Source organism: Antechinus flavipes, chromosome 5 (genome assembly GCF_016432865.1).
Source record: "Antechinus flavipes isolate AdamAnt ecotype Samford, QLD, Australia chromosome 5, AdamAnt_v2, whole genome shotgun sequence".
NCBI classification, from domain to species: Eukaryota; Metazoa; Chordata; class Mammalia; order Dasyuromorphia; family Dasyuridae; genus Antechinus; species Antechinus flavipes.
This window is the reverse complement of record NC_067402.1, coordinates 285,780,108-285,792,499: the sequence shown is the minus strand read 5'-3', so window position 1 is coordinate 285,792,499 and position 12,392 is coordinate 285,780,108. Positions and strand designations below refer to the sequence as shown.

The 12,392-nt window shown below is 42.0% G+C and overlaps 1 protein-coding gene across 1 annotated transcript in view; it reads right to left on the bottom strand.

Moving 5' to 3' along the window:
* Nucleotides 1-8,310: 8,310 nt before the first annotated feature.
* The window catches only part of LGALS1 (galectin 1), a 4,790-nt gene continuing 708 nt past the window's right edge, over nt 8,311-12,392 (bottom strand). The window contains exons 2-4 of the mRNA XM_051961876.1: nt 11,187-11,266; nt 9,027-9,198; nt 8,311-8,540 (exon numbers count right to left, since the gene is read on the bottom strand). Coding sequence (XP_051817836.1) covers nt 8,394-8,540; nt 9,027-9,198; nt 11,187-11,266 — 399 coding nt within the window. The 3' untranslated portion in view covers nt 8,311-8,393. The remainder of the gene's footprint in view (nt 8,541-9,026; nt 9,199-11,186; nt 11,267-12,392) is intronic.

Here is a 12,392-nt window from a genome sequence, read left to right as displayed (position 1 = left end):
AATGGTGAGCACAATCAGCAACAGAATCACCCAATATTTCTTGGGTCTTCTCCTTTGTTTCAAGGGTCTGCTCTGTCTCTCTGTGATGGACAAGGTGAATATGGCTCGTTGGCACCCATCTGATTCTTTCTCCTCCTGTAAAAATACAAGCAAACCCTCTTTCCCAAGCAGTTAACCTATTTAATTCCCTTCTATTTACTACTTTCTGGATCTCTCTATATCACCCTGCGATAATCTAAAAATAGTGGAACTGTTTGCACTGGACACTGCCCTGTTGTGTTAAAAGGCCTGTAACCTCCCCAGCTGTAATCCTGATTGCTTTTCTGTTGGTTGATGACATTAGAGTCCTGAATTTCTAAAGACTCTGGGTGTAACCTCAGTTGCTATCATGCCCCACCTATCTTTTGATTGATACCTTGGAGCTGGGCCCTGCCTCTCATTTCTCTGAGTTAATCTACATTCAGAGGCCCAGTGAAAGCCTGGGTTACATTTTGGACATGGGGTTTTGGGTTTTATTCTCTCACCTTGTCTTCTCGTTTTATCTCCATAGCTACAATGAGCTCTCAAATGTCCACTTTTCCACACCGAAAGTATCTCTAGAATTCCTTTGCCAAGAAGGACCCTGTCTCCATGTTTGGATTTTGGGAAGTCTGCATCATAGCCTGGCTATAAAAGGCATCTGTGTCCACTGTGGCACAGCGTCTTATAAGCTCCTCTAAAGGAGCATCCTTGTGCAATCCTAGTATAATTCTTCTGCAAACCTCATTAGCATTTTCCTTAGCAAGTTGCCTTATCAAAATGTCTGTTACTGCATTTTCCCCATTTCTTCTTGTGATAGCTGTCTGCAAAAGTCCCACAAAGTCAGCAAAGGGTTCATTTGGCCCTTGTGTTATTTTTGTGAAGGTCCCACCCTTGTCATCTTTATTGTGGAGAGAAGCCCACGCTTTGATAGCATTAGCAGCAATTTGCTCATATGCTGCTATGGAATAATTAATCTGTACTGCGACGTCTGCATAGGAACCTACACCTGTTAGTAGGTCACAGGTGATTGCAGCATGAACTCCACTTTGATTATTTTCTTGGGCTTGTATCCTACAGAGCTCACTACATTCAGAAAGCCTCAAGTAGTTTTGTCCAGGTTCTAGGGATATCCTTGCTATAGATTTCCAGTCATTAGGGGTCAAGATTTCAAAAGCCAAATTCTGTAATAGCATTTTAACATAAGCTGATGTAGCCCCATAAAGAGTGCAAGCCTTTTTCAGGTCTTTGAGGATTTCTATATCAAAAGGAGCGCATTTTCTACTTTCTTGACCTGAAGAATTAAACTGTTGAATTTCAAGAAAAATGTGGTGTTGAAATTCTAGTACATTTCTCCCTTCCGCTTTGGCCTTAATAAGTCCCTTTTGCAATCTAGTCATAGGAGCGGCTGGATGCTGGGGGGAGGTGCTGGTGCTGTCACTGCCCCCCCACCCCCACTACCCCTCCTCCCTCCATCCCGGAGGGTGGAATTAATGGAGGGGAGTCAATTACTTGCTCCTTAGGTGGTACTGAAGCTGCCTCAGATTCACCACACCCTTGAGCCTCACTTAAGTCTCCATGTCCTGTGGGGATATGGTCATTTGGCTATTCCTAGAGTTTTTTCCTTTTCTTCTAGAACTTACACGGTTTCTTAAGGCTAACTGTATTATATTGTATAAATAGAATGCCTCGATGGAAATTGAATGAGGACCGTTTTCGTTGTAATATGCGAAGAGCTATTGCCCAATTAATGCCCAATTATCTGGAGAGATTTGCTCTTCCTCTAAGAACCAAGGGGAGGTGCGTTTTAATATACCAAGAAGTCTAGCTATCTGTTCCCAAGTTATAAGTAGCCCTTGATCTTCTATCAGCTTAACCAAGCTTTCTATAGCGCCACTCCAGGGTGGGGGTGGGGGTGGGGAGGTGGGGTGGGGGATGGAGAATCTTTAGCTAGGATCTGTCCCATTTCAGCCAAAAAAGGTTACTGGTTTAGTCTATTATACTCACCTAAGTTCTGGTCACTGGAGACTTCTTCAGTGAAAGTAGGATCCTTGGTTCCCACGCTTGGGCGCCAAATGTGATGACCACGCTTATTTAAAATCAGCCGGAGTCAGGAATTCAGGTTAAGGGGAAAATCTTCAATCTTTATTGAAGTGAAGAGGTGAAAAAGGATTGTGGTAGCAATATGGGCAGCTGCGACAGGAAGCCAGCTAGCAGAGGGGGATTGGAGATGAAGGGCCATCACGATAGCAATGCGAGCAGCTGTGTCAAGACACCAGCCAGCAGTCTCTCCTTCTGCTTCCCTTTCCACTCTCTTGCCTCCACCCACCAAAAACTTTCCTATACAACACATCAGGACTTGCACAAAGAGTGGGCAGGGGCCAATCTTTCTCCAAGCATATATATTAATAGAGTATGGTCCAATTACTATTTAGCCTCACGTGCTTGGGACCTCAGTGTATCAACTCAAGCCTCAGCCCATTACACATATGTTGCAAAAATAAAAAGCTTTAAAAAAGAAAACAATTTAAAAGTTAAAAAAGAATGGTTTGTGTTTGCACCATATTAATAACTCAGTACTTGTTTTTATTTTTTAAGTTTATAGTTTTGGGCAAAGATGGGACAGTCCTCTTCCATGCCATTTTTGTCTGTATTCTGTGTCTGTGTCTTTGTGCAGAATGTCTGTGTCATGTTTGTTCTGTGAGTTAGATTTTGGTGTCTGGAAAGCTTTCTGAACATCTTTGACTCCCACCTTAAAAGGGAAAAAAGTTTTTCCTGTGGACTCCAGCTCTGGGGTTAAATTTAACTGCTAAAACAACATCTTAGCAGATTCTCAAGGTTTTGCGAGAAATGATTAAGAAATTTAGCAATCAGTCATCCTAGACAGAAAAAAAACCCATCAACATCACCAACAACTAGGTAAATAGCAACTTTTTGCTCACCTTTCTTTGACTTCTATCTTATCTGGAGTCTCCTTCTTCTCCATTGGCAAAGCACTGCAGAAAGTACTAAGGGACCCTCTCCACAGTCCTGATCATTCAGCTTGCTCCACTCCCTGGAGTCCTGAGTGCATATCAATTGTAAAGATTGCTAACTAGCCCAAATCCCTCTATAATCAGGGGTCCTCAAACTTTTAAAATAGGGAGCCAGTTTACTGTCCCTCAGACTGTTGGAGGGCTGGACTATAGTAAAAACAAAAATTTTGTTTCGTGGGCCTTTAAATAAAGAAACTTCATAGCCTGGGTGAAGGGGATAATCGTCCTCAGCTGCTGCATCTGGCCCGCGGGCCGTAGTTTGAGGACCCCTGCTTGCTAACCCCTCTCATCTCAGATAAGATTAGGAAAAGAAATTGTTGGGACAGCTAGGTGGCGCAAGATAGAGCATCAGCCCTGAAGTCAGGAGGACCTGAGTTCAAATCAGACCTCAGATACTTAACACTTCCTGGCTGTGACCGTGGGCAAGTCACTTAACTCCAATTGCCTCAGCCCCCCAAAAAATAAAATAAAATTCCTGGCTGAAGAATAGTAATGAAACTCAAATTCTGCCCCCCTGTAGAATGGAGTAAGCAGTAACAGCCATGGGGACCTTGTCCAAATACCTCCCCAACCTAGCTTGGAAAGTGGGGATGAAATAAGGGTCAGACTCTATAGTTAGCATTCCCTGAGCCCAGGCACCTGAAATTACCATCAAAGGGAGATTGTGGCACGTTTCCCCAGCCTTCAGCAGATTCTGTCCAACAACTGCCTGGGAAGAAGCCGAGTGCACTCCTGTCAGCACCCAGCATGGCTGGTGAGGTGAGAAAGCCTGTGCTTTTGGTAAGCCCACCATTCTCTATTTCAGTTACAAAAATGTATTAGCTATGTAATTTATGGCAAATTATTTTTATTTCTACCCAATTTTCTGATTTGTAAACAGAAATAATGACTGTTTTTGTGAAGATCACATGATTTTTGTACAAAAGTACTTAGCATAAACAAATGTTCAATGAATATTAAGTGCTTTATTAGATACAATTGTTTTATATTTGATAACTTTATATGATTTTTACATGTGAGCAATATGCAATGCCAATGTTGAGATAAATGATTTGTGTGTGTGTAAACTCAATTAAGCAAATTCAACTAAATTAAGGCCTCCCCAGGACTAGGAGAATAGTACGTAGATGATCCTGGGAGAGTCTCTTTTTCTTTCTTCCCTCTTCCCTCATTCCCCAACTGCAGCAGGGATACATGGACAAAGGAGTGGGAAGAAGAGAAAAATAATATACATAGTTCAGTGAAATTTGTTATTTGAGATATGATAGGAAAAGCAACTTTAGTTATTTATTTTTTTTTTGCTGAGGCAATTGGGGTTAAGTGACTTGCCCAGAGTCACATAGCTAGGAAGTGTTAAGTGTCTGAGACTAGATTTGAACTCGGGTCCTCCTGACTGCAGGGGTGGTGCTCTATCCACTACACCACCTAGCTGTCCCAGAAAAGCAGTTTTAAAGGAACTCTAATCAAAGCTCACTAAAGGAATACATAAATTGTATGGACTCTGTTAACAGAAGAGTTAAGAGTTTGAGAACTTTAGGAAAACAGAAAAGCAGTTCACTGCTACTTTTAAAACTCTGGCAACAAACAACCTGCTTTTGAGTTATCTAGAGTCAGACTTCAGGGGTTTTTTGAGTAAAAAACAGGCACCTTAACCTTTTCCTGGCTCACAAAAGAGAAATGGTTTGTGTGAATTCAAAAATAACCAAGGCAATTCACTTTGGAACATTTAATTAGAATTTTAGGGAATCCCATGAACTAAAGTTCAGTCCATTTAAAAATCTGTTCTATCTCAATTTTAAAAATTATTTTGCTTTCTCCCTAAAACAAAAGGAAAAAATGTTTAAGAGAATGGAAATCCTCCCTGAGAACTTCCAAAGCTCAACAATTTGGGGACAAAAAAATAGGAAAAATCTAAAATTGTTAACTAAGTTATTGGGAGTTATCATGTTAAACCTAAAATTGGTCATTACTGTCTGTGGGATATACGGGGAGACTGGATCTGCCTCAAAATAAGAAAATTGTTCAAAATCAAAGCTGCCTGGAGATGGAACTGCTTCAAGATGCCCATCATTAATGATACTCAAGCAATGGCTTATCTCAGGTATTATAGAGAATATTGCTGCCCTGGGAAGGATCTCTACAGGCAGTAAAGGACAGAGCCAGGATTTCAAACCCAGTTCTCCTGACTCTCAATTATAAGAACTCCCCTTGCTCTTTTTATATCACCTTCATCATAATAATCTTAATTCGACAACTCTGAGATCCCACTACACACCTGTCAGATTGGCTAGAATGACAGGGAAAGATAATGTGGAATGTTGGAGGGGATGTGGGAAAACAGGGGCACTGATACATTGTTGGTGGAATTGTGAACACATCCAGCCATTCTGGAGAACAATTTGGAATTATGCTCAAAAAATTATCAAACTGTGCATACCCTTTGATCCAGCAGTGTTTCTACTGGACTTATACCCCAAAGAGATACTAAAGAAAGGAAAGGGACCTGTATGTGCCAAAATGTTGGTGGCAGCCCTGTTTGTAGTGGCTAGAAGCTGGAAAATGAATGGATGCCCATCAATTGGAGAATGGTTGAGTAAATTTTGGTATATGAATGTTATGGAATATTATTGTTCTGTAAGGAATGACCAGCAGGATGAATACAGAGAGGACTGGCGAGACTTAGATGAACTGATGCTAAGTGAAACGAGCAGAACCAGGAGATCATTATATATCTCAACAACGATACTGTTTGAGGATATATTCTGATGGAAGTGGATCTCTTCAATAAAGAGACTTAATTCAGATCAAAGATGGACAGAAGCAGCTCCACCCAAAGAAAGAACACTGGGAAATGAATATAAACTGCTTGCATTTTTGTTTTTCTTCCCAGGTTATTTCTACCTTCTGAATTCAATTCTCCCTGTGCAACAAGAGAACTGTTCGGTTCTGCAAACATATATATTGTATCTAGGATATACTGTAACCTATTTAACATGTAAAGGACTGCTTGCCATCTGGGGGAGGGGATGGAGGGAGGGAGGGAAAAACTCAGAACAGAAGCGAGTGCAAGGGATAATGCTGTAAAAAATTACCCTGGCATGGGTTCTGTCAATAAAAAGTTATTAAAAAAAATAAAAGACTTCAAGCTAAAAAAAAAAAAAAAAGAATAACTAGAGGCAGAATATTACAGTGGAAAGCAATATTACAAGTGGAAAAAAATATTACAGGGGAAAGGAACCCCCCCGGCCTTGGAGCTAGGAGACTTTAGTGAAAATCTTGACCTAAATACAAACTTGGTGGTTTTCTTTCATTTCTGAGATTCAAGAGTTTTAGGTCAGGTTATCAGCTGAACAATAGAAATGAGGCAATAGAGACTAAAGATCTATTCTCAGAGGTATGGTGCAAATTGTATCTTATGTATCTTTAGTTGTAATCTATGTACCTCTACTCCTCCCACTGCTGTTTTTGGAGGGGGCGTGCCAGGTTTTAGGGGAGGGGTACATTTTGTTGTTTTTGTGAATTTGAGTAAAATGTCTTTGCTATGAGGTCTGTCCCCAGATTAACTAGAGAGGTAAGATAAGCATAGGAATAGGGACTCGATACTTTTAAGAAGGAAGACTTACAAAATAATGAGATAATGAGAAATAGATAATGACCAATTTTAGGTTTAACATGATGACAGTAACTCCCAATAACTTAGTTAACAATTTTAGATTTTTCCTATTTTTCTGTCCCCAAACTGTTGAGCTTCCATCATTTTTTATTGATATTGTTCAGTTCTGCACACATATATTGTATCTAGGATATACTGTAACCTATTCAACATGTAAAGGACTGCTTGCCATCTGGAGGAGGGGGTGGAGGGAGGGAGGGGAAAAATCGGAACAGAAGTGAATGCAAGGGATAATGCTGTAAAAAAAAAAATTACCCTGGCATGGGTTCTATCAATAAAAAGTTAATAAAAAAATAATAATCTTAATTCAATAAATAGCCAGGAAGTTCCATTATACTCTTTGTGATGAGGAAATTGAAGGCCAGAAAGGTTGAGTGAAGGGTCTATGGCCACCTAGCTACAATGTTTGGGAAGGGGGATCCACAGGCAGCTTTTCTGATTCATAGTGGACAGGCTGCAGAGCTTGGAGTCAGGAAGGTCTGGATTAAAATTCCAATTCAGGCATTTGCTAGGTGGGTGTTCCTTCCTTGGAGCAGGACAGTGAGCTCCATTTTGGTCCTAAATCGGGGATCTGGTGCTTTAAAGAGTCAAAGCATGTAAAAGGCCTGAGGCTCAGAGTTCAGGGTGTTGACACATGAATGTATGAGGCATTCAAGGAATTTATTTTATTTCAGGAGAGGAGAGCAGAGATCAGAGGCTCGGAGAAGGCCTTCCAGTCCAATTTCCTCATTTTACAGAGGAGGAAACTGAGGCTGGGGAATGACTCGGGCCATAGAGCATACCAAGCTCTTATTTTATCCCTGAGAAAATTGAGGCCCAAAGGCTTCTTCAAAATCATCTAGAGAGTGAGGGTTAGAGGTCAAATTCAAATCCAATTCCTATGATTCCAGAACAGGGAATATCTTCCCACTCTCCTCCCATCTGACCTGCAGACCTCTCTGAGCTTCCTTACCTGGGGCACGGGGCTTCACTGATTTAGATTCAGCAGTTTTCCAGCAGGTGGGCTTGTCCAGTGGTTGTGGTCTGGTCCCCTCTCTCCCTAATACACAGAAGTTCTCCTGCAGCTACTACTCTGAGAAATCCCTTCCCCATTGCTAATCAGGGATTGTGGAAGCTCCTAAATGCTTGTCACCTTTATTGGAGGTTTAGTCTGAGCTCCTGACGGTTTGAGCAAGCCCAAGGACTCCTTTTCACAACAATACAATAGTATTTATGTTATTTTTTTTTTTCATTCTGTGAAGGTTTTTAAAAATGTATTTTTAACATTCATTTTTAAAATTGAGTTCCAAATTCAGTATGACCTTATCCATTTAAAAGGGAAGTAATGTAATAACAATTTGAATAATATTTTAAATATATTTTAAATGCATAGTAATACTAGGAAAACCAAAAGTTAGTAATAACACAGATGATTTTTTTTTCCCATCTGAAAATTACCCATGGACCCCAGGTGAAGAACCCCGCCCTAGAGATTCATCAAAGTGCCATCATAGTGAAAGGACATTTCCAGGATCGCTCAGCCACCCTTCCCAACTCCAAACCAAGCCCTCTACCCCCCAGACCATAAGAGCAGACAATGTCAACTGTTATCATCATCAGCACTTTTATTAGTATTAGAGAGCCCCAAGAGTCAAGAATGGGGTCTGAAGCTGACTTGATTGTAGGATTCATTCGAAGGTCACTGATTTGAGCTTGAAGTCACCATTGACTTGCAAAAAGTTGATTGTTTCTAGGTTCAGCCGATTGGGGAAAGTGATCTGATTGCCATCAGGCAGCTTCACAGTAAATTGAGCCGTTTCAAAAAGCATGCAAACCTAAATGGGGAGAAGGAGGAAGAAACTGAACACAGAACCCTGAGTTCGGGTTCAAATTCCACTTCAAGACATTTACCAAATGATACTCTGACTCTGGACAATTCATTTTTTTTAATTCTGTGCCTCAGTTTCCCCTTCTTTAAAATGAGAGTGTCAGAATAGATTGCCCTGGAAGTTCCAGTTTTAAACCAAGGATCCTCATTTGTCCCTTGGATCACCCTGGTGATTTCTCTAGTCCTGTCGGGACCATAAGCCCTCACAATACTCTTCCTTTCCTCTTACCCTTCCCTCCCCAACTTAAAGGATGCTGTCCTTCTTGCCGCTGACCTGTGAAGACCTATTGGCCCCTTTCTCTCCTCTAGCTTTTCATCTTTTCCTCATCGGAGCCTGTTTTCAAGGCTCTTCTGTCTAACACAAGGGGTTGATGACATCATCTCTTGGAGCCTTTCCAGGTGGAACATTCCCTGCTCTGATTCTGGGTCTCACCTCCGCCGTGGTTCCCGGCAGAAAGGGGAAGTTATTCTCCCTTTGTTCTGCGCCCCACGAGCCTTCCTGCCTGGAGTTGCAGACGACAGTGTTGGTATCATCACAGGCGTTGAAGCGTGGATTGAAGTGCAAGGCAAGGTTAAGTTCATCCTTGCCTAGGTTGAACCTAAAGCTGTGAATCAAGAACACATTGTCATCAGGAGCATCAGGACCTAGAGCCTTGGAAACCCCCATTCGGAGAATCCTTGAGCTAGAAGAACTCCAAAGGGACTTTCAGGCAACCTGAACCCAAAGGACCACAGCTATTCTGCAGGAGCCCTTCCTGTCCAACAAGTCACCATTGCACACATTATACTAGCTCCAGAGACAGGGAGCTCACTGCCTACTTATTCCAGCTACGAGGGAGTTTCTGTTAAGAAAGATTTTCCTGATTCTGAGACAAGAACCCGTCACTTGGAGGACTGAGGTAAACTGAGGTAAAACCAGTTTGTTGCTTCTAAACAAGGGTCAAGCATAATGTCGTTCTCACCCTTGGTTGAATCTGGTACGAGTATTAACATGTTGAAAACTGGTAAAGACTACAAATCGGGATTTGAATTTATTGTTTTTTTCATTGACTGGATTTAAGAAAGTGATGGAGAAAAATGATAAGAATGAACATTAAACGTAAAAGATTGTCTTGGAGCTCACAATCTTATAAAAATGAATGTCAAAAACGATCTTTGTATATTATTGAAAAAAATAAAATACTATTAAAATACCTAAAAAATGTAAAAATAATGTAAACATCCCTCCCCCCTCACAAGCTCTTTACTAAATATTTACCAGCACTTCCCTGGGGAATGTTCTCAGAAGTCCCTCCTCAAACACAACAAGGCACTCTTCTATCTATTTAATGTTTGTCCGATTGTATTGTGTGTGTGTTGGAGGGTGGGTGGAAGAGAAACCTTCTCTGGATGGAACAGCTTTCCTTCTTTTTAGTGAAGCTTGAGCTCTGAGTCCCTCTTCTTCCAGGAAGCCTCCCTTGATTACCCAGCTCCCAGGAACCTTTCTCTCCTCTAAATTCCTACAGTATTCAATATAAGCTGCTGTCATAGCATCATCATCTGGTGTCTGCTGAGGTTATGTGGCAGCAGAGTGGGCTGGGAGCCAGTGAAAATGAGTGGTGTAGAGGACAAATCAGCTAAGCTACTGACTCATTCTCTGTGTCACCTTGAATAAGTCACTTCTTCCTGAGGCTCAGTTTGCTTTCATCCCCCCCCCCCAAAAAAAAAAAAAAAAAAAAAGGTTGTATGAGATATCTTCCAAGGCCCCTCCAAGCTCAGATATTCTGTGATAGATGATCACTCTAAGAGTTATAAGGAAAAGACTTTGCAAACCTTTTTAAAAAACCTGCTAAATGAATTATTAATGATTATTCATATAGATCTCTCTCCATATCCCAATTAAATTGTCCATTTCTATAGGGTGAGCATCTTGCCTTATTTATCTCAAGATAAATTCATCACAATTCATAAAAGGAATGAGCAGGTCCCTGGGTAATACCGCCCATGTCTCTGGGTAATATCACCCATATCCCTGGGTAATATCGCCCATGTTCCTGGGTAACATTGCCCATGTCCCTGGGTAATATCGCCCATGTCCCTGGGTAACATCGCCCATGTCCCTGGGTAATATCGCCCATGTCCCTAGGTTTGAGTCAGCTTTTCAGAAGCTCTTGCTAAGCAGTAGACTTCTCCCCTTCAAAAGAAGAAAACTTATGGGGGATTCTTAGTCAGAATCAGGAATCTTCTTGATCCCAAGATGGTGCAACTCCAAATACCCTTCAAATCATCTTTGTAATTCACAGCATTATATTGCTTAACTTCTCAATGGCTGGGGAGAGGGACTGGAAAGAAGGAACCCAGGGCCCTGCAAGGACTTGGCAGGAAGTGATTTATTCTAGAAGATGCTGCTTTCTGTATTGCCCCACCCTTTCCTACGGCAGCCCTCAAAGTCCCACCCAAGCACAAGTCCACTGCAGCTTCTAGACTGGCCAAACCACACCTCCTGCCTACCTAGCTCCTGCAGAGGGGGAGGAGGGTGACAGAGCTAGACAGAGTTCAGGGACCCACTTTAGGACTTCATTACCTAGTCTCAGACTTCCCATCTGCCACTTACCACTTGGCATCAGGCGGTATATCTCCCACTATTTTTACACAAGATCCAGGTTGGAGTTCCAAGTTAGTGGCAACCATTCCCTGAAGAGACCAAGCACAGCAAGGTTAGGGCTGGCTGGGGTTGAGGGGGCAAAGAGCTTCCAATCAAAGTGGGACCACCCTTTAGGAAGGTTCTCGAAAACCATTGTCTCCCCAGGCTAGTTACTGAAATGGGAGTCATCCCAGTTCTGAAACCTGGCCCTTTCATGTTTCTGGGCCTCAGTTTCTCCATCTGTTAAATGAAGAAGTAGCCTAGATGATTGATGCAGTCCATTCCTCATTTTATACATCAAGAACTGAGAATTAAAGAAGCAAGAAATGACCTTTTCCAATTCACTGGGAGCTTTGAGTAATAGAATCAGAACTGGAATCCATATTTTCCCAATTTTTCTATCCCAATACCATTTTAGGTTGACATCAAATGTATCCTGACACTTGGGCAAGGGTGAAGAGGGAAGGGAAGGCTGTCTTTTCCCCCACGTCCAACCCCCCCCCCCAAAAAAAAAAATCTGTCCCACAGGGGATGGAAGTGGAGTAGTGTGGTGGGGAGATTGAGAGAAGAATAGAAAAATAGCTTCAGAATGAAATGATATTGAGGACAGAGGCTGGCGACCATATTTTGGTCTGGATGAGAGTCATCCCCTTGGTTTCCAAAGAGTCCATCTGAAGGGGGAAATTCCTAGGGCAGGAAATAGACCACACCTAAATAGAGTAGCTATTCCTTCACCTTCCCCATATCCCCATTGTCCTGCTTTCTTCTTCACTGTCCCAGAGCTGCCCTCATCTCACTAAGCAGAGAAGGATATCCTCCCCAGCAAAGTTTTCAGGAAGTTTCCCCCATCCTCCTTGGTCCCAATCTACGCCATGAATCAGCCCCATCAAGGAGAAGGGTATTAAGTAAAGGAGGAGGAAATTCATCAAGAAAGGGATGACCTTGAAAGAAAAAGGTAAAGGAACCCAGCTTCTGCACCCCACCCCGTTAGAGAAGGGAAGCAGGGAAGGATGTGTGGTCTCTTCCTGCTCCGAATGAATGGAGAAGTAATTTGGGGGCTCTCCTGATCTGGTTTCCCAGATGAGAGGGAAGAAGTTTATTTGTGAACGCTAATTCGGTCTTATTTTTAAGAAACTGGAAGGATTTGGGGAATTACTTGTCCCGTGCCCCACCCCT